The sequence below is a fragment of the Electrophorus electricus genome, chromosome 9 (assembly GCF_013358815.1).
Source record: "Electrophorus electricus isolate fEleEle1 chromosome 9, fEleEle1.pri, whole genome shotgun sequence".
In the NCBI taxonomy this organism is placed as follows: domain Eukaryota; kingdom Metazoa; phylum Chordata; class Actinopteri; order Gymnotiformes; family Gymnotidae; genus Electrophorus; species Electrophorus electricus.
In genome coordinates, this window is record NC_049543.1 from 7,530,907 (window position 1) to 7,551,727 (window position 20,821).

At 44.0% G+C, this 20,821-nt stretch overlaps 1 protein-coding gene across 3 annotated transcripts in view; it reads left to right on the forward strand.

Moving 5' to 3' along the window:
• edil3a (EGF-like repeats and discoidin I-like domains 3a) overlaps positions 1-20,821 on the forward strand; it is a 112,302-nt gene that overhangs the window by 46,553 nt on the left and 44,928 nt on the right. For all 3 annotated transcript variants that reach the window (XM_027015065.2, XM_027015066.2, XM_027015067.2), the window contains one exon: positions 18,579-18,692. In XM_027015065.2, coding sequence (XP_026870866.1) covers positions 18,579-18,692 — 114 coding nt within the window. The remainder of the gene's footprint in view (positions 1-18,578; positions 18,693-20,821) is intronic.

A 20,821-nucleotide genomic window follows, 5' to 3' on the forward strand; every position in this document is an offset into this window, starting at 1 on the left:
TGCCAAAGTCAAAATATTTTTTTACAGTGCAGGTCTGGATTTCGCAGAGATCCGTGCCTTTTGCATTCCCGAAGCGGAATGTAATCGATGTGGTCTGACGGCCCCCGCGCAGCATGGAAATGATTCAGTCTGGAGTGCGCTGGGATGCCAGGGTGCTTGGCAAAGCATATCCACGTGTATCACACTTTGATGAATAGCCTCCTTCAGCGTCACAACTGGTCTGGTATCTGGAGCTGAGGGAATGTGCTCGCTTTCAGAGAGGAGGGGATTACCGTCCCCTGTCCTTCCCATAATGGGGTGGCTCAACCCCATCCCCGGGCATGTTTAATACCAGACTCACGTTCAGTCATCTCCATCGCCCATGTGGGCACACCTTATTGCTGTACCTAATGGTTCACCCTCCCTGTCATGGGTGCTTTTGTCAGCAGGTGCAATTGTAGTGCTACAGTGTTTGTCAGGTAGGAATTAGTCAGTGCACTGAAATGGCGACATGCACTTAAATCAATGTGTGTCAAGCACTTTGTGCAAGTGCTTCCTACAACTTAGGACTATCAGGCAGTTAAAGTGCATTCACATATGGGTGTGTGTGTGTGTGTGTGTGCGTGCGCGCGCGCGTGTAAACACTATGCCTGCAGATTTGTCCTCTTTGACGATTAACACTGTAATCCATAAACCAAACACTGCTGATTCCGGCACACAGTGAGTATTCCTTCTGTGTGAGCGCTATGGATTTAGCTACCTGTAGTGTCATTTTATTGTGGGTAATAAACAACATTACAGACTTCATATTGCCACGAGTGCAGTGTTATTACCCTTTATTGATAAAATGTCACCTAACAAGGGGCCGTTTAAAGAGGACATTAAGTCAGTTGAATGGCGTTCATGTTCAGGCCACAGGGAAAAAGACACGGGATAGGCAATGAGAGAAAATAAGTACTAGGGATTAATAACCAATTCATTGTCGCCAGTCTACCTCTGCTATCAATAATTTTACTTCAACCGAGATGCTGCGATTGACGTGGCCATCGGCTTCCCTTGGGGAAGCAGTTTTTCCTAACCCAGATGCGGGTTTTTCCGAACCGGGATTTCGATCCGAAGCTGCTCCCACTGTCGTCTCACGTGCGCTCCAGGAACAGTGGTATGAAGAGCAGAAGTAAGGCCAAGCAGAACCCGTGTCCGGTGCATGTCACTAAGTAGGCGTGGCAGTCGATCAGGGAGAAACGGAGTGCGCTTCATGCGGAAAAGGCTCCAGAGTCTGTCATGGTGACAGAGAACTACTCATGGCTATAGTTTATACATTCTTCTCTTGCTTCCTGTAGGTCATACTTCACAGCACAAGGATCTGCCTGTGGAAACATGGCTGTCCATTTTGATGGCGATGCTATATTTGATGGATCGGTCAGGATTAAATCATTGCCTGGGTCTTATTTTATTTTTAGGGATTTTTTTTTTTTTTAATGTACTTAAAACAATTCTTTTGTGCATCACATAGCTTTGTTGCAGGCTTTCTGGCATTTTATGTGACAATGCTTGATGTATGCAGAGTGCAGCAGAAAAATGGCTTTTTTTCTCTAACAAAATCACTTTTTTTCTGAGAGGGTGAACTTCCATATTTCTCTGATGGCCTCCTGTCAAATCCTCAAACAGGGCTTTCTTGCAGGTTGAAGTGAGAACGAGGTGCTTTTTTAACGTGCAGTACAAACCACCCATTACTTTCCATTAAGCCGGAGTAATTTGTGGGGTCAGCCACTGATTTAAAGCGGCGGGAATGTGCTCTAACGGCCGCCCGTCTGTCTTTTGCTCAACGCAGTCAGACTCTGGGTGGAAAAAAAGAAAAGACGCCCAAGATTTAAAGTCACTAAATAACAAAATTCGTCATCTGCGTAATTTCTGCAATTAAACTATAAAAGAAGTATAATAAATGGTCTCCGAGAATGTACATGTAGCAGGCTTGGTTGCAGGCTTTTTAACTGCTGACATCCTTAATGGGGGGCAGATAAAACTGAGTGGGATTTTATCAGAAAGAAGAAACCCTTCTGTCTGATGAAAAGTTCAGAATGTAGCTGTTTTGTCATGAACAGAAATGACTGTGGAATCACTGGAAGGAAAAGGTAAAGAGACAAAGTGAAATATTAAAAGCAGATGCAACAAAGAACTTAAAAAAAACCACAAAGTCTTAAGTTTTAATGTATGGGCCAAAAATATACAGTGTTATCTTTACCTTAATGTGTAAATGATCTTTAGTAGAATCACCAGGTGTTGGATATATTTGCAAATATAAACTTTGCAACACTCTATAAAGCAGGAGCAGCAACCATACAACCACTGCATTAGCGTGTCAGTGTTAATGCTGTGTTTACACCACCCAAAACATTTTAAGTCCGTAATTGACTGGTAATTGACTGGTATTTAATATGGTAGAGAGTGCAAGGGAGGGTACAGCTATGCATGCCAGAATGTACAGTGTGTATAAAGTGTACCCATACATTAGGCGTACCTAGTAAAGTGTCAGGTATGTGTGTGTGTGCATGATACTGCAGGTTGTGTTTGCTATAAATGATGTCTTGATCTTAAATGGTATACCTTGATCATTTTATTAGGCTCTAACAGCCCTGCGGCATACCACGACTCAGAACCAATAAACCGAGCTTGTGTTAATCAAACACTGTCTTAATTAGGATGGCAAACATCTGCCCCTCCGGTCGGCCTTTCCACGTTCGCCGCCGCTTTTGTTTTGCTTTGGGTCACAGACCACCCTGCTCATCTGCATGCTGCCTAAGGTATTTAAATACAGCTGGTGGCACTGGCGAATGCAGCTGAAACCCACGTCCCAGGAGGATGGCTCCCGTCTCCATCGGCATCAAATCTGATTTCACACCTGTGGCTTTATGGTAGGAGCGGGCGTGCTGAGCTGAACAGGGCGTGATACGGTGGGAGAAAGGGAGCACAATTCCTCAAGTGACGTGTGTAAAGGCTATGGTCAGATTCAACCTCTGGGGTTAGACTGCTAGGTCTTCTCCTGGTTGAATGCAGGGTCAAAGGTTAGACTCACAGGTGAATGGGAATGTTACGGTCGGCCTCAGGTGTGAGATTTTTGCCCATGATGGAGAATCAGTCCTTCAAATTGCATAGGCTTAATTATAGGGATTACAGGGCCCAATACCCAGATGAAGCACAACCACTTGCACTTCAAATCTAAATAGTTCTATACTTTTAGACCACAAATTAATTAGGCATGGGTGACTGTGCCATTCACGCATCTTGCAATCATGTTTATATGCCAAAATAAACTAAGCAAAAAAGGCAATATAGGATCATTTTAATGAGTGAGTTAAGGCAAATGCAAGGCTTTTCTGACCAGAGGCTCCGTCCCGTCATAGGACTGCAGTGATGGGAACTGGACAAGAGAGATGCAAGGTGACCTGACATGTGGTCTGACATGTAACAGCCATGTGGCCAGCAAGGCCATTTAAATGACAGTATGCTGCAGGTGTGTGTGAGTGAGAGAGTGTGTATGTCAGTGTGTGTGTCCATGCACATGTCATCACTCTGAAAGATGCAGATCTACAGTAATTATCGAAGGACATTTTCACACAAGAACTTTTTTCTGGACCCAGGTCTGTTTACTTTGTGAGTTCAAAACATTTGGTCAAGTGTGAAAGCTGTTTTTGAGCCCAGGAGCAGTCCAGATCTCTGGTCCTTTTAAAATCTGTGGTCTGCGGTTCGCTACTAGCAAGCTCTGGTTTGGGATTCGCTTCCATCCTCCATCTTTCTCAGGAACCAAAATATTTTGCACAGCATTGTAGGGTGTATTTTAGAGGGGAAAAAAAGCAATCTATAGACATACACTGCAACAAAAATCTCATACAAGAACAGCTCCTTGTTTACAGGTACTCCTGCTCAGTCAAATTCCAGGCAATCTTCCTCACTGCTTCCTCACTGTGTTTGAATCCAAGCAAAATAATAAAAAGCAGCAAATGGATGAGACTTCTTCCTACCAGCAAATGTTACGTATGGAATTGTGCGATCAATGGACGGTTCGGATAGAGTTCTTGTGTGTGAAAGCAAACCAGCGAAAATCGACCTCTCCCTCAAAGAAGCCCAGAATTGGTCCTTAGGTGCACACTCAAGTGTGAAAATGCCATAAAGCTCGTGCCCGAATCTGGAGCCCTTAGTTCTCTCCAGCGTGAGCCTTGGATTGTTGGTGCTTGTGCTCCAGGACCAACCTGTGCACTTCGCCCAACTTCTCTAAAATAAAAATATCTGAAGTTACCTAGCATTTTATGTTTAGATATGCCATAGCAAAAAAAATAAAAAATTTGAATCCCAGCTTCCCTACATTCGACCTCCTGTTATGCCGCTTAGTTTTTGACCTCTCGCGATTGAAGGGCGGTGGTAGTGCTGAACTCTGCTGGAGCTGTCGTCGGTGTAGCAGGTTGCAATATGGCACAAAAGCCAAAGCTGTTTTGTCATTAGTGCAATGATGGGCCTGCTTCCTGTTAGCAGCCGCACCGCCAATTAAAATGGCCAATTACTGTAATGAAGTGGTGCGGCAGGCGATCGAGGGGTGGTGGGTGCGTGGACAGTGCTCTGCCAGGGAGCTGGCAGGAGGCCTGAGGAATGGGTTTGGAAGTGCACGGCTGCTTGGCACGCACTCATGTGCCAAGACTCCATCATAGAGTCCATGGCAATTACTACCCCTCCCCAGAATGACCCCCTGCCACTCAGCATCGCAACTAAAAGCTTGCTTCAGTATGAGGTAGGTGTGTGTGCGCGTGTGTGTGTGTGTGTGTGAGCGCATGTGTGGGTATTTGTATTATGTGCCCATGACTCAAGCTACCGGTTTTGTAATTGGAGTACGAAAGTAACAATTGGTGATGGGTAAACTTAAATATTAGAATTAGAATTCCGGGGTTAAATATTAGAATTAGAATTCCGGGGTTTATGATTTGTTTATGATTTATCATTCATTTATGATTCTGGAATCAGGTATTTATTGTTGTGCTAACCCCCCCCCGCTCCCTCCATCCCTCTATGGCATGGTATTGGGTCTTCTTGGTGCATGATAATGTAGGCAGAAGGTTATCAAAGCCAGTGTAGTTGAAGCCTGTGGTATACACAGACTTCTTCAAACGCCCAAGAGAAAAGGCACATGGACGGAAGGAAAACAAGATTAAACACAGCTTTTCAAATAAGGACCTGGGTGGGTGGGTCATGCTTTGACTATGACTCAGAAAGAATGTCTGAGTGTGTATATTGCTTGCAGTGGCCAGAAACCTTTCACAGGATTTAATTCCCACTTTGATCAATAAGCATATTTTGCCTTGTTTATGCTACCAGTCATGCCTTGGGCTAGGATCTGAGGCTAGCCCTGATATTTAAATGAGCTGTGTTTGCTTGGGCTGAACAGGTTCTGACTAACGTAGCGTGAATGGCTGGTAAGGTTATGCATAATGGTGCCAGATCTTGTGGTGAACAGTCCCTCATGAACTCTTGTTCTGCTTCTATTATGAGCAATGCCCTTGTCACTGAACCCTGCCCATTTCAACAATGTAGCTGCTTTGTATTTTGTCTTTTCACTTTCTGTTTACATTAGCTGCTGTTAGAAAATGGGCTCCAAATGGAATTTCAAATTATATTTAGTTAGATAAATTTGCAGAAATGTGAATGAATGTCTAATATTAGGCAGCTAAATACAAAATCCAAGATATGTATGTCCTATGGATTGTTATGGGAATGATCACCACATGTTATTCAACTCACATTCTGATGCTGAAAATGTTTATATTATATTTATAATATTACTGTGTATTGTCATGGCTATATTAGTATGTGTACAACAGTAGTTTTCAGTAGAAATTTATAATAATAATAATAATAATAATAATAATAATAATAATAATAATAATAATTTATACTAAAAAAATAACCCTGAAAAAAGACAAAACAAAAAAGTTTAAAAAATGAAACTAAGTATTTTATCTTTAATTTCCTGTCTGTAGAAAATTAAGCGATGCAGCATTGTGGAACCTAATTAAAAACTAAGCTGATTTGCAGGGATAAAGCCATAGCTGGAATAATTAGAGCCTAATTTCAGTGAGAAATGGCATTTTTTTAATCATTATATAATTACAATACACTTTGTACTTAATCATACATTGCCTACACTTCATTAACCTATCTACATTTAATATGGCACATGCACCATTATGATCACCATGCACATAGTTCAGCCTGACTGGGGAGTCTTCCCTACTGCAGTGTGACTAAAGGTTAAAACCATGAGGGAATCCTCCAGGCTCAGAAACACAGCAGCCATAGCATGGACTTACCATCAGCTGGGGCAGTTATAAAACCACGTATTCGGGAGCAGAGGAGTCAGAGCTGTCTGGCCAGTAGCTCGGGCGTGAGCCAAGGTCCGGACATGCTCGGCAGTCAGTGCCATGTTGCGTTTGTGGCGCGGAGCTGAGATGTGGCGGCGCATAACCTCCCTAGACTCACTGGAGAGCCCTACCAGCCATTTCCTTCCAACTCTCAGTACAGCCACAGGTGATAGTCTGGGCAGAAGTGGGGGGGAAGAGAGAGCAAGACTGTACAGATAGAAGGACTGAGTGATAGTGAAGGAATAAGGTGTCAGGGTGCATTCTTTTTTGCATACTTTATTTACTGTTACACATATATTGAATAGATCAAAACTGATCTGTAAATGACACGATCCACTCAGGATATGACTTGTCATTTGAGATTGTAACTATTATGACCTGTGTACCACTACCACTACCAGTGGTTAAGGTCCTTGACTAGTAATCAGAAGGTTGCCAGTTCAAACCCCACCACTGCCAGATTGCCACTGTTGGTCCCCTGAACAAAGCCCTTAACTCTCAAGTTGTGTTCAGTCAGAATTGTAAGTTGTTTTGGATAAAGGCATCAGGTAAATGTATGACTATTTATGAAAGACTGTACTGGAGTCTCAGTTAGAAAGACAATGTGTCTTTTTTTTAAGTTAACATACCTTTTTTTTCCCCCCATGTTTCCATATTTCATGACTTCAGAGAGTAAGCACATTAATGGTGTCATTACATGGAGATAATATCTGAGAAGCTGGTACCATTTGAAATGCAGGTTAACTGCTGAGACAGCACACGACATAAGCTTTTACATCTTTTTAATGTGCACTACTTTATTAATAGAGATTTACCTCTGAAATAGAAACACTGCTGAGAGGCTGTCAGTGGCATTTTCTTTTCTTTTTTTTACAGCCATGAGCTTATCCAGTGGTAGGGAAAGAAATCTTGTGGGCAGTCAGTGCCTTTCAATTTCTGATGATTTTAAACAGAAGAAAGCAACTCTCACAGTCTGGTTGGTCTGCTACTCTCCTCAGTCAGGTCAGATGATCTAGCACTGTGCTAAAGACCAACCTTTCTGAAGACAATTGTAGTGTCTCAACTGCATACTGCCATCCAAATCCACACACACACGTACACACCCACATGCACACAAAGACGTGCAGACAAACCAAACACAGTTTACTGGTCTATAAAAGATTAGATAACTTCGTTTCCAGCCCACCTACACAATGGATGTCTGCTGAAAACATATAATAAAAAAAACCTCCAGCTCCATAGCTATATCAGTCATAGTTAGTGTCTGCTGTCACCTGGACCCCCTGTTGCCGTGGTTTCACTGGTGTCTCACACCAGCAATCCAGCCCTCTACTTATGAGATCTCCTACCATTTCCCTGCCGAGTTAATGCCTCTTTTAGTGATGAGACATTTTTGACACCTCGAGCATGCAGGTGTCAGAGCGGACGTGATTGCATGGAACAGGTCACAGATGCTGACGATCTCCATCTCCCTACCTCTGAGCACTTGATCCTCATCACGAACTGAGCAGAAAAGACCGACCTACCGCACGAAAACACGCTCCACACATAGTCTGAGACACAGCCACGGAGAGCAGTGCAACAGCAGCGCGATAAGATATCAGCGGGCTCCGTCAAAGCCCAATTTCAAAGGCAGAACCCGTGTCCCATCCCTTATGTTCCATCGAACCTGCATACGGCCTGCCGTCCGCCGTCCAAACTCACTGGAGTCATTTACATCACAGTCTTCCAAAGGACCCCACGCCATTCAGCAGGACTTTGGAAAAAACTAATTAGGAGCGTCTCTTTGTCTCATCGCGGGTCTAGACGCTGCAAGGGTCAAGGGGGACAGCGCGTAGCGCTGTGCTTTCCATGTGTACGTGAGCCCCTCTTTCGCCTCTAACAAGAGGCTTCCTTATGCAGGAGCCTGTGACCAGGGACAACATGGCCCTGCTGACGATTTATTTACAGCAGCTAAATGGCACCACAACAGGAAAATATTCAGCTGCAAAAACAGGGGTTAACTGTTCTTCAGGCGCTGGGTCGACATTTCCTATTATCAAATGAGAGGTGTGAAATGAGCCTGTGCATTACTCATGTGTTGCTTATTTACATGAAAGAACTCTGTGGGTTGCTGCTGGGTCTTTTGTTGTTGGTGTTTTGTTGTTGTTGTTTCTTTTTCAACATGACTAGATTGGCTATGGAAGAAGGAGGCTAGGTGTTGACTATTTACCTTTTATCATGTCCTTTTGTATGTCTTTATGTTTGTGAGTGGGTGTGTTTATGTATGTGTGTGTGCGCACGTGTGTGTACACCCAGGCATGCACATTCAGATTAACAAACGTACAAAGACAATTATCCTTTTACGCTGTAAAAGCTGTAGACCGAATGAAGAGGCTGCTGTAGTCCGCTGTGCTCTCTCACACCAAATGCCCAGCCCGGGCCAAGCTGGCCCCATCTCCCGGGAGTCTGAAAGAATCTCAGATAACAAGCCGGAGGATCCGTAAGCCAGGTCAGTTGAGGACCTCGCGTCGGAGGGCTCAGAAGGGGTCACAAACAGACCCGCCTCCAGGCGTCTGGCTTTTCCCCAGACGCCTTGTTTAGCCGGCGCCCATGGAAATGAGCATCTTGGAGATCAGCGGTGACCTGTCCGTTTCGCGGGAGGCCGTCTGGCCCCGTCGCACAGCTCTCCAGAGCATCGCCTACGCCGTCAATCAGCCAGGTGTGCGCATTCGCTCGGAGCGACTGGCCAGGAAGTAGGCCAAAAGGTGGAAGAGGACAGAGCAGCGGGACGAGAGGGAGGCTGGGTGTCACAGTCAGGGTGCCTAGATCACTCCAGGGTGTTGTTTGAGGATTTGAGCTTACTGGAGGGGGTAGAATGATGTTTGCATTGACACAGAACATCTTAATGCCTTTGGCGTCTTCAGAGGAATTGGATCCAACCACAACAGAATGCAGTGTTTTAGCTTGTTATGTATTCCGTAGTCTTTGCCTTGGTGGCATCAATGTTCATTTAGTTCATCTCGTGACTTAAATATGGGAAGTGATGTACAATGCTGTCCTTTTGGAAATTTCTTTAAGATGTGGCAGTAAAGCATATTTGAAGAATATTACATTTTGCCATTTTTTGTGCTTTTCAGATACCATCTGAAAGGGCAAAAAAATAAACAAACCAACAAACAATCAGTCAATCAACCAATCAAACAGCCAAATCATTCAGTAGATAGAGTGCATTTCCAGTGACAAAGGCAAACTACAATAAGCTGCAGAGAACCAAGGAGAGATGGAATTCTATCATTCCTGCTCTCTCCTGGGAGAACACTCTACATTCTGTCCTATTGTATTCCCTCCCCTTTCTGTTTCTCTCAGGGCCTTTCTTCTCTCTCCCTCACCCTCTCTCTCTCTCTCTCTCTCTCTCTCTCTCACTCTCTCTCTCTATCTCACACACACTCTCTCTCTCTCTCTCTAGCTCTCTAGCTCTCTCACTCTCTGCATCTCCAACCACCCCTTCCTCCCTGCTAGCCCCTTTCTGTTCACCTCTTTTTATTCACATGCCTCCTTCTCCCCCACATCTCCTTTCCCCTCTCGCCCTTCTGCCTCTCTCTCTCTCTGTCTCTCTCCATCTCTCTTTTTTCCCTTTCCCCCTCTCCCCAGCCTGAGTAAATGTGCAACTGCTCTCTCTCATCACCAGAGCTGGGCCTCTGCTGGGCCCTCCTCCGCTACAGCGGTGCTGGCTCCCCGCCAGAGCCTGTTAGCACTGAAACCCCGCCGATATTCGCACCACTGCCACAATCCCGCCATCCAATCCCCACCAGCCACTCCCTCTCAGCTGGAAGACACTGGTAGAATACCAATGCCATGGAACACGAATCGCGATTAGCTCCCGCCAAACCTGTATTGTTTACCGAGTCCCATATCGTCAGCTTTTTTTTTCCTTTTTTTACCATTCTGTTGTTTGTTTTTTTAAACACCCAGGGTATTAGTCTAATTCCATTGCATTTGCCGATTCTTCCCATTGCCGCCACATGCCCTGTAACCAAGCAGATTGTGTCTGACCGACAGCAACCGCCTAGAAATCAATGTGTTCAATAACGGTGGGTCAAATTGGCAGTAAGCATGTACTATTGTCTTCTTTGCAATAGGAGGGCTGTGGTTGAGGGTCATTGACTTGGTGGGTTACAATTTTCCTGCCCTACAGTTGTTCCCTGGCGACGGTAGCACGGGTGGATTCCAGCTCTCCCTCCTGCACCGCACCGACATCTTCAAACATGCTGATAAAAGTGCGATGCAAATCTGCAAAGATCAAATACCAAACATCTGCATCCAGTCATCATCTCAGATGCTGCTGAAGAACGGGTGCTTGCAGGGGTGTCTTCATAGGATAGAGAGAACGTGAATACACAGAAAGGGAGATATGGTCTTTGCCTCAGAAAAAAAAAGTCTTCTAGAGCAGGATATGGACCTTTAATGATATTCAGCGCTCAGTCCTGTGAGAGCTATTTATGCTGGGGCGTTTTTATGGAGATTTTATGGAAATGGATTTTATCAATTCACAAGATCCATAAGAAATAATAGAACAACTACACATTGATATTGCTTTTTAAAATCATTGCGTGGGTTGGAGTCTGTTCTATTAAATAAGGAGGATCAGAGGAACTCTTCCTCTGAGACAAAGCAAAATTAACATTCTAATCATCTTTAAACCACTCCATTCATTTTTTATGCAGCAGGCATGGTCCAGCCGGTGGCAGGGGTGTGCTGATCACATCAAATACGTTTCCAGCTCCGCAGTGACTATAAACCCCAACCCTTATGCTTTAGAAAGAGCTCCGCTGGAATGCCGTCAGAGCCCAGCATCACCTCACTGTTTAATGAAATCGGCCACAAACAAAGCAAAAACAAACTAACAAATAAAACAAATAAACAACCCACCCATGTGCTAGAATAAATACAAGCACAGTAAGCAGCTTTCTGGGGCCCGTCACTTCACGTCATCTCCAAGATGGTTTTTAGAGGGTTCTTTCGCTGGTGCATTTGTGCACTCTGCTCTTCGCCTCTGATCGGTATGCTGCTCGTATTCTGTGCCATGTCTCTTGCCCCCGGGGGGACGATGACACTTGAAGTGCTCTTCGGAGTGCAATTGAGAGGGGCTTTTAAGGACCCTCTAGAAGTCTTCAGCGTGGCCTTGTGGTGTTTGCCTCTCATCTGCCTTTCTCGCCCTCTCTTTTTCTCTTGCTCTCTCTCAGAATGTCTCTCAGTGTGACCCACTAAAAGCTTTAAACAGCACTCTGAAGGAAATGATCTCAGCATCACTTTCACTTAATGTGCTCCATATAGGTATTTACTCACAAGCATTAGAATCAAACCAAGACTTTTAAGAGATTGCTTAAGCGTTAGGCGATTTAAAAGTACTCATTTACCTTTAAACTTTCTGCTTTTAATGAAGATTTTAGCTAATTAAAACATAAAAGTCCTTATACGCTGTGTCTGGGGGTGGTTCAGGTGTGAAAACACTACTTTTAAGCATCTACAGTCAAAGTGAAGTGGGGCCACCTGACACCAGCCTGCAGAAGCTTTTCTAAATGCCATCACCTGCGTCTTCTGTGTCACAGAGAGCTGCTCAGTAAATCACTAGTATTTGGGTCTCTTTTTCTCTCTCTGCAGACTTCGCTGAGAATATCAACTGCCAGGGTCCGCTCACACTAATTAAGCAGTGCCTTGGCCTCATCATGGCTACATGGAGCTGCGAAGTCTGAGCCGCTCCTTTTTGTTTTCGGACTGAAAGAGGAACAGGGACAGCGGAGCACACTTGGGATAGCAGCCGAGAAATTCCTCCTAGAAATGTGAATTCCTCCAGCTGGACCAAAATTTCTCCTGCTGGATCCATATAGAAGTTTCTGTGATCATCTGCATCCATCTGCAACTTACGTCTGCTTGCAACGCTTGTCAAACCGGACTGGCAGAGAGGTGGTTCGATATATCTGGTACAGGGATTTTATCTGTTGCCGCGGCAAATGTAGCGGGCTTACACGTTTCACCACAGAACTCCTGCCAGTGGGTCTGATAAGGCCAATTCTCTCAACAGCCAAGCCCTACATCTCGAGATCATTTCACAGGAGCATTCTGTGGCCATAGAGCACAAGCATATAGGAGCCAACTCCCATTGCATTAATTAAGATTTGGGCATCACTGAAAGTGACAGCACTACGAGCAATTAGCACCAAATTATTCTAATTAGGGTCATTCCTGTGTGCTCTTTAAAGCAGTCACATCGACAAGCTGTTGAATATGCATGAGGGCCTTTTTTTTTTTTTTTGCTGTTATTTAAAAAAAAATAAATAAATAATGAATTAACTTTTTTTTTTTTTTTTGCATTAGCAGCCAGGCTACCTGAAAGGAAAGTGTAAACACTTCAGCAATTAGGTTTCTCCACTTAGTCCCTACAAACGAGCTGACGTCCGATGTCAGTGCTGGGTACAGTGCAATACTAAGTGCACTGTGTGCCATGAGCATGCGCAAGCCCTTTACACTCTGTTAAATGTCCCTGCCATGTTTATTTTTGCACATATTAAATGTATTATTTATTTAAGGAACTCTTTTGGAAGCTCAGCCCAGTGGCTAAGGGGCAAATGGAAACTGTTGGCATAACATCTGTTTCAGGATGAGCCTGAGCAGTTATTAGGTAGCCGCATGTGTGCTCAGAAATGAAGTGTTGGTGCATCTTTGTTCTGTGGCGCTGGGGCCCAAAGCTGTTTAAACACGATGTCAAATCGAATTGGGACTTTTGCCTGTAATTCCGCTGCGCTGACCCTGCTATTGGGTCTCTGCTGCGTCCCTTTCTAGTAATCATGCGGGCGGCACGCTCGAGGTGGGACCTGGAGCAGGTGTATGCACAGTGGGGGCACCTGCTGGGCACGGGACTGGCCGCCTCACCTCCACGTCCCCTTCGCTCTCTCACGCGGACCCCGCACTGCCGGTGTAGCGTGCTGCCGCTCCCTGCCTTCCCTGTCACACAGCACCATTCATCGCTCTCATTATATCCCAACTGAGAGATACTTCCCAGGAAGCAGGTACTGGGGAGAGGAGTCAGGGGAAGAGGAAGAGAGAGAGCCAGAGCCAATCAGAGAGAAGCCTGAGTCTAATGGCTGAGTGGAGTGTTGTTAAAGGCCTGATAAAGATTTAGATGGTAGTTAAGGTCGGGATAAGGTTTGCCAGATTTTGTGTTTGTGTGTGTGTGTGTGTGTGTATGTATGTGTGCTACTGGTGTGGGTGTGGATGTGTTTCTGGAATTTAGTTTGGTTTTTTTTAGTGCTCGGAGCTGTAAGGGAATGAATGTTGATTGGTAAGGAGCTATAGCACATGCCACACACACACACATACACACACAAACACGGCATGTACGGGCATACTCCCACACGGAGGCGTTTTGTGCATAAAATGAAACCAGTACTTCTCTGGATTTCTATCCCTCTCACTCTCTGCACAGACTTACACTCATACCCTCACATACAGTAATTTAAACATAAAAATACAACTGTCCCTCTCTTACCCTCCCTCACACACCCTTCAACACACACACACACACACACACACACACACACACACACACACACACGTGCATTCGTATTCCTGCCCCTTGCTCTTTAGAAATGGCTGTGTGTACTCAGAACATGAAATCAGGTTAAGCCTCTGCTGTCTTCTACAAAGCCAAGCACCTCATCAGTCATCCAGCAGACAGTGGCCCAGCCAAGGACCCAGGCCAGCCACTGCTGTCTGCCTGCAAGGGCCAATGTCAGGCAGCGCATCTTAATGGATAAGACTTCCCAAATCCCCTGTACGACTCCCATTCCCTGCTAAGGAGCCAATGTCTGGGAGAAAAAAACAAAAACCACTTGGTTCTACATACATTGATCCAGCAACAACTGTCGGCATGTGAAAGCAATGGAGGATTGGTGACTGCAGTAGGATGTACCGTGACTGTATGTCATCCCATGCTATTATAAATTAGCTAACATTGTTTCATCATCACCGGTTTGCCTTCTCTGCATGGCATCATCACCATCGCAGTACGCTCTCCTACAGTGTTAAGCTCTAGAGCACATTTTAGCTGTTGACCTTCCTCTTTCTGGATCATATGTCCTCAGTAGCTCTTTCATCCTTACAGAAGCAGGACTTACTGAGTCCCATGGCAGCCATGACAGCACACGTGTGTGTGTGTGTGTGGTCAGGGAGCTGGGATTAATTCAGTGTGATGGCTCCTGGTGGAGAAGCCTTGGTGACGTGGACAGCAGAGTTTTGTTTACCTGACCTTGAGCCTCTAAGTGTGACTGTGACTCTCTGACTATGTGGATTAGCTACTCCAGCCCTCACCCCTCAAGGTAATCCTCTCTCTCTCTCTCTCTCTCTCTCTCTCTCTCTCTCTCTCTCTCTCTCTCTCTCTCTCTCCCCTTATTCTGCTCACACATGCACATACTTGATTGATCTGGGGTCTGGCTCTTCAAACCTCCATGATCTACTTGCCATATACAAAAAAGCAGCCTCCATTTCTGCCAGATGGGTCATGCAGGCTAGTGCTGCCCACAGCACCTAAGCACTAGAGTTCAGTGACTAGTTCAGTGGCTACGAAAGGACATGCAAAAAAACTTTCCATGCAAAAGCAGACGATGGAACTTGCCTGCTTGTGGTGTCACGGCACCCTGAGATTCTGCATAAAGACACGTAACGCTGATGTGAATGCTTCGAAGTAGTGAGCAGAAAAAAAAAAAGCAATGAAGCAGCCAGTATAAGCTTTCACATGAAGCTATTTGGATGGCTTCAAATGAATTTGCAATTATGACGTTTTGTTTGCAGGATTTAATTGGTGTGAATGGATGGGAATTGCAATACGAATTACAAAGAAGAGGAAAAGCCTGCAGAAACAGGAAATAATTGCCACTGCGTTTAATCAAGAGTAAATCATGTGTAAGCTAGGGTGTTCACTTGTGCAGTTGTCACCACAGTGGGTAATTTCTTTTTTTTTCATATGGTAAGATGCTTATTCCATGGCAAACATCATGGGTAATTCTCATTTGATGTTTGATATTGCAATCATCTGCTCACTGACTCTGAGACGCCACAGTGTCTGACAAAGTGACAAAAGTGACACGGCTTTTTTTTTTTCCTTAAAAATAAACCTCTGTAGAGTTTTACTTGCAACCAGCAATTAATTCCACATGCCACTCAAATATGCCTTTAGTGTTCATGCCTTCCCGTAATGTTCCTCCAATTCAATTTGATTGTCTACTCACAATCGGTGGATTTATGGAGGGTAATGACAAACATTAATGCTCACTTAGAATTTTCAAGAGGCTAATGGCGCAATACTAATTTGCTCTTGTAATCAGCAATGCACTCCCGAGTCTTCGTTTGTCAGGTTAATGATCGTTAATGAGAGCAGTAGGTCTCTCTTGGTTGAATTAATTAAAGCATAATCCCCTTTGATTGTGACAATCTCCTGCTATCAAGACCGTATACCTTTGACAACTACCTGTTTGTCCATTTCTAAAGCAATAACGTTTATCAGTTGGAGAGAAGCAGCTACATAGAATTTTTTTTTTCTTCAAATTTGCAGTAATGGGTCTACATGAGCTACAGAGAGCAATTATGGTGCATTGTATGGTGGTACTGGAAAATTATCCCTTAAGTGCAATTTACTAGACAGACCCCACTGAGTGTTTAATTTGATTCTCTCAATCGAGTCCAAGTTTATTCCAGTACCCTCTTGGAGAGCTGAGTTCTAAACCTGACCTAACCCACCTGAATCTAACATAACAGGGTACATAGAGGTCTTCATTATGAGTAGCAGGTGTGCTAGTTTGAAGTTGTAGATTTTGAGTTGCAGAATGGGGTTTGGTAGCCATGTCTTTTGTTTATTCTGGTAGAATCCTTCCGTAGTGTGCTGTAAAGAGCTGGATAGATAGGAATCGTAGACAGGGCTGCCACCCATCTGGTTTTCACCAGTCTGCTCCAGGTTTTTGGCAGCAATGTGTGGGTTTCCAGTTCTCACTTCCATTTGTCAATTTTTTGCAGTGTTCTCTCGAATTGTGGGAAGTTGAACAAACAATGCAATCATATTGGACAGTTTCTTTGTCAGTCCTCATTTCCCCTGCCCCCTGCCAATTTTTGGCCAATCAAAGGTCAGGAGGCAAAGTACAGGCAGAAGACACTTTCAGGTTGAGGCTATTGGAATAGACTTCTGGAAAAGGTGGTGACCCTGGTTTTATTTGCTCTTAAACCACAATCAGTTCTGTCCATTAGAATTAATAGGAAAACAGGGGATTTTGCTTTATTCAAACAAATATTTTAGGAAATATGTGTGATAGCCAGAACTGATTGTGCTTCAGGAGAAATACTGATTATAAGGCTGGCCAGTAGAAACAGCATCCTCCAGAGCAACACTGTAGTTTATACTCCTGTGGGCTTGAATTCCCATGGAGCTGTCTCTGCTGGCCATGCTTGCCATAGTTTGTCACTGTTTCTGCATGCTTCTGCATACCTTATTTAATGCGTACCTACAGAGATAGACTGTACTGCATACTGTTGTCAGTTTTATTTCACGCATGCTTTTAGCACAGTGTCATGAAGGACAAGCAATGCAGGTAGCAAAAATAAATAAATTACCTTCCTATAGCAGTGCGGTGCAGCTGGGCTGCTACATGTACCGCTGTAGTGCTATTGAATTTCTTTTTCATATGAACTTTCACCTCTCTGCTGCTGCAGCAAACACGTTGTCATCATTACTCACGTCGTATATGTACTGTGCATTCTAAACAAAAACTCCCAGGTAATAAATGCACCTGCCATCCCCTACTGGTCTTCCTCTGTGACACAGTTAATTAAGAGAACCCAGGCTCGCCAAAGAGGAATGAAGCCAAAGGTGTGCTTGTGAATGGGTTTATTTGCACCTGAGCTTAGTGGTGCACCACAGCGACATTGCATGGGCCCGAGTGCAAATCCTCTACACATGCGGATGACATGGCAGATGCCCTAATGCTCATTTTCTCGTCTTCGTTCTGTTTTCTCTCACGCTCTCCCCTCCCGATCGTGCCTTTCACTGTGATTCAGTTCCTTTTCATGCTTTGTCACCTTTCTCTCTCTCACTCTCTCCCCCCTCCCTTTTCTTTGTCTCTCTCTCTGGAGATCATACACTTATGAGCTCACTCTTGCTTGACGAGGGCTGATCTTCTGTCTTGAGTGAGAGCGTGAGAGATTTCCCAAGCCTCCCTCTTATCAGACACATGCTACACAGAAGGCCCTCGTGACACCTTCTATTTTTAAAGCAGGAGTTTATGACGTGTGTCAGTTCATTCATGTACATTACAGGTGAAATGAGGCATCCCAGCATTCTCTCGCTCGCACTGAAAGTATGGGTATGGTAGTCCGCATTTTGTTCTCATGCCTCATCACCATATTTGTGGTCAGCATTTGTTGTAGGCATATGTGTGCAGCAGATGATAACGGTGGCTTGTTTTGTTTGGATATGTGACCATATAACTTTTGCAGAAACTGGAAAAATACCAAACCTCACTTTCTGTGCCTGCAGATATTTTTATATTGATTTAGGTGTAACGTTCTGGCTGCAAGGGCAAGGTCTAAAAATACTGCACGGCTCCTTTTTTTTTTTTTTTACTTTTCCATGTCTATTATTAACGTTTCATTATACTTGTCAAGGTTATGTAGTAACATGTGGAAGCAAACCTCAGTAGACAATATTTTCATTATGGTGTCTTTAGAACTGTCATTCGATTTAAAAGTCTCTGCACAGCAAAGAAAATACTGACAAGACGTTTCTCCACTTCCTGAGTGGAATTTGCTCCAGAGTTGCAGTAATTTTTTGCACCTTTCCCTGGCCGTCTGTCTGTATCAGAAGACATCCCACTGTCACATTCCGTACTTAATTCATTCACCAAGGAACTTTCGGTAAGGCCATGATATTTCATTTCTCATCAATAGCGACAAACTTTTCTGTGCCCATTGTCTTCATTTAATTTGATTAAGTAGTAGGAGTGTTTACCGTTTCTATGACCATTATCTGGGGAGAAGCCAATATCAAATAGCAAACAGACCCAACTCAATAAGAGGGCTAGGCCATTGCATTTAAATGAGAAAGATGGGACACTAATTGCCTCTGGAGTTGATTCAAAGGAATGATCACAGTCTGTGCTATGTGTTTTGCAGATGTTAATGAATGCGAAAGGGATCCTTGTAAACATGGAGGCATCTGTACCGATCTGGTGGCCAACTATTCCTGTGAATGTCCTGGGGAGTACATGGGAAGGAACTGCCAATATAGTAAGTATTTGGCTTTTGCGGATTAGATGTCAATTTGCTAAAACTTTCTGCTTTACCATAGCCGAGCAATGCTTCAGAGTTGGACAAGGTCCTTATTGCAGTGGCAGTGCTGCAACACTTCAAAGACATGCCCTGATAGAATGGCCCAAACTGAATACCCACTTAAACACACACACACACACACACACACACACACACACACACACACACACACACACACACACACACACACGTGCACATACATATGCAAACACGGAACAGTGACATGGACACATTCCACAGTAGGCAAACTCCAAACATTGCAGCGATGGTTATATAAGGGTTAATGTACTTCACAGTGAATTTATATGCTCTTTTTGCATAATTTAACTGGTGTGGAACTGAATAAAAAGTGTGATCTTGATAAGTATCATTATCAAAGGCATTAATGACAAGACATTGCCATTTAATTACACCTGCTATGCTATTTACTGCATATCAGTTATATTGCTGTGTCAGTGCTTTTTCTAGACAGATGGTGATAGGGGGCAAAGGTGATTGTAGAGAGAGAAAGAAATACTCTCCTCACAGATGAAATGCTCTATCACCATGAATCAGGAGAGGATATTACTTTTCCTCCAGTTATTTGAGATAGCTCCATGCATTTAATAAATGAAAGACAAAGCCTCTCTTTCTCCTATCAAGTTTTTCCATTATTACTATACAGACCAAGAACAATTTCATTTCAGACTTCAAAACATCAGTCTAAAATACATGGACAGAATTCCTCACCCCATTCAGAAAGCACCTTTGAGCCTTGCCTAGATTTATCATATTCGAATCACGCATGCATATTCATAAAGCACTTAAAACACACTCGTATTTGACACTGAGGGAAACAGGCAGTGCCTGCACAGAATGGGAGTGACCCAAGCCCTGTCAGGGAGTTCACCAGCCACTCCCCTCGGCCCGCACTGCTAACGTCGGCTGCGGCTAAATTCCATCGGGCCATTTGACTGGCACTTTCTGTCCCTTGTTTCACCTCTTTTGTCAAGAGGATTCTCTGCCACCTGCTCCACTCTCCATGGCTGCCCTTGTACGCAGAAACATTTGCATGGTGCAAGTCGAAATCATGGCCCCCTTTGTTCGAGAGAGAAGGCAACGGGTCTTCCTCTCGAGGATAAAAAAAAAATGTAAATTTGCAAGAGAATACAAGCGAGCGAGAATTTCTAGGCATGCGGAAAAGCACGCACACATTGGCAGTCTCCATATTGCTTATGGTAAGTGCGATCCATTGAAACATGTCCAATTTCTATATGGATGGAGCTTGAATAAATGAACTGGAAGTGCAGGACTAGACAGGGGAAATAAAATGCAGCAGAACTATAGTGCCTATAGTTTTCAGCTTTGTTCCAACAGTAGCAATCTGCATTAAACAAATATATCTGATGTCATGACATTTTCAGAGAAACCACTCTGCAACGTCATATTGCATAAACCTGTATGAAACCACTTAGCTCCATGTATTTACCAGAATAAACTAGGCCTAAATCAAACACTTTTTTTTGAGTCAAGCATTTCACAGGGTTTCAGCTGATTTTAACACCCTTCTGGGTGCTGCTAGACAGGTGTCAGTTGCACAGGTGTTTGTCAAATTAATAGAACCCTGCAGACAGCAACCTTCTCCCCATGAAGAAAATGTCACTACAATTTGCCTTGACATTTATTCTGGGCCAGCGTGCTACACCTGAACATATTGTCAGAATGTTTGCATATTTGCAATTGCCCCTCAGTAGCACAGTGTTTGAAATTGAACAGTCTATATATTTTGCCCTGGCAGTGTGTCTCCATATTACAGTTGTGGTTGCACTGCATGACTTATGGCTTCTGAATGCATACTAATTTGAACTTCAAAATGTTACAGTTTATAGGAAGAGGAAACACAGGCTTATAACTAATTAAACATAACTTAATGAGGGTCTGACAGGGGTGTGGAGCATTTTAGCATTATTGTACTAGCTTTCATAATACCCTTTTCTGACCATGTTGTAGGTATCGTCAGTACTTCTAAAACATATTTCCAGTTGGATATGTCATAGAAATATAGTTTTAGATCAGTTATAAAGTAGATAACCACCACCTGGTGTCAC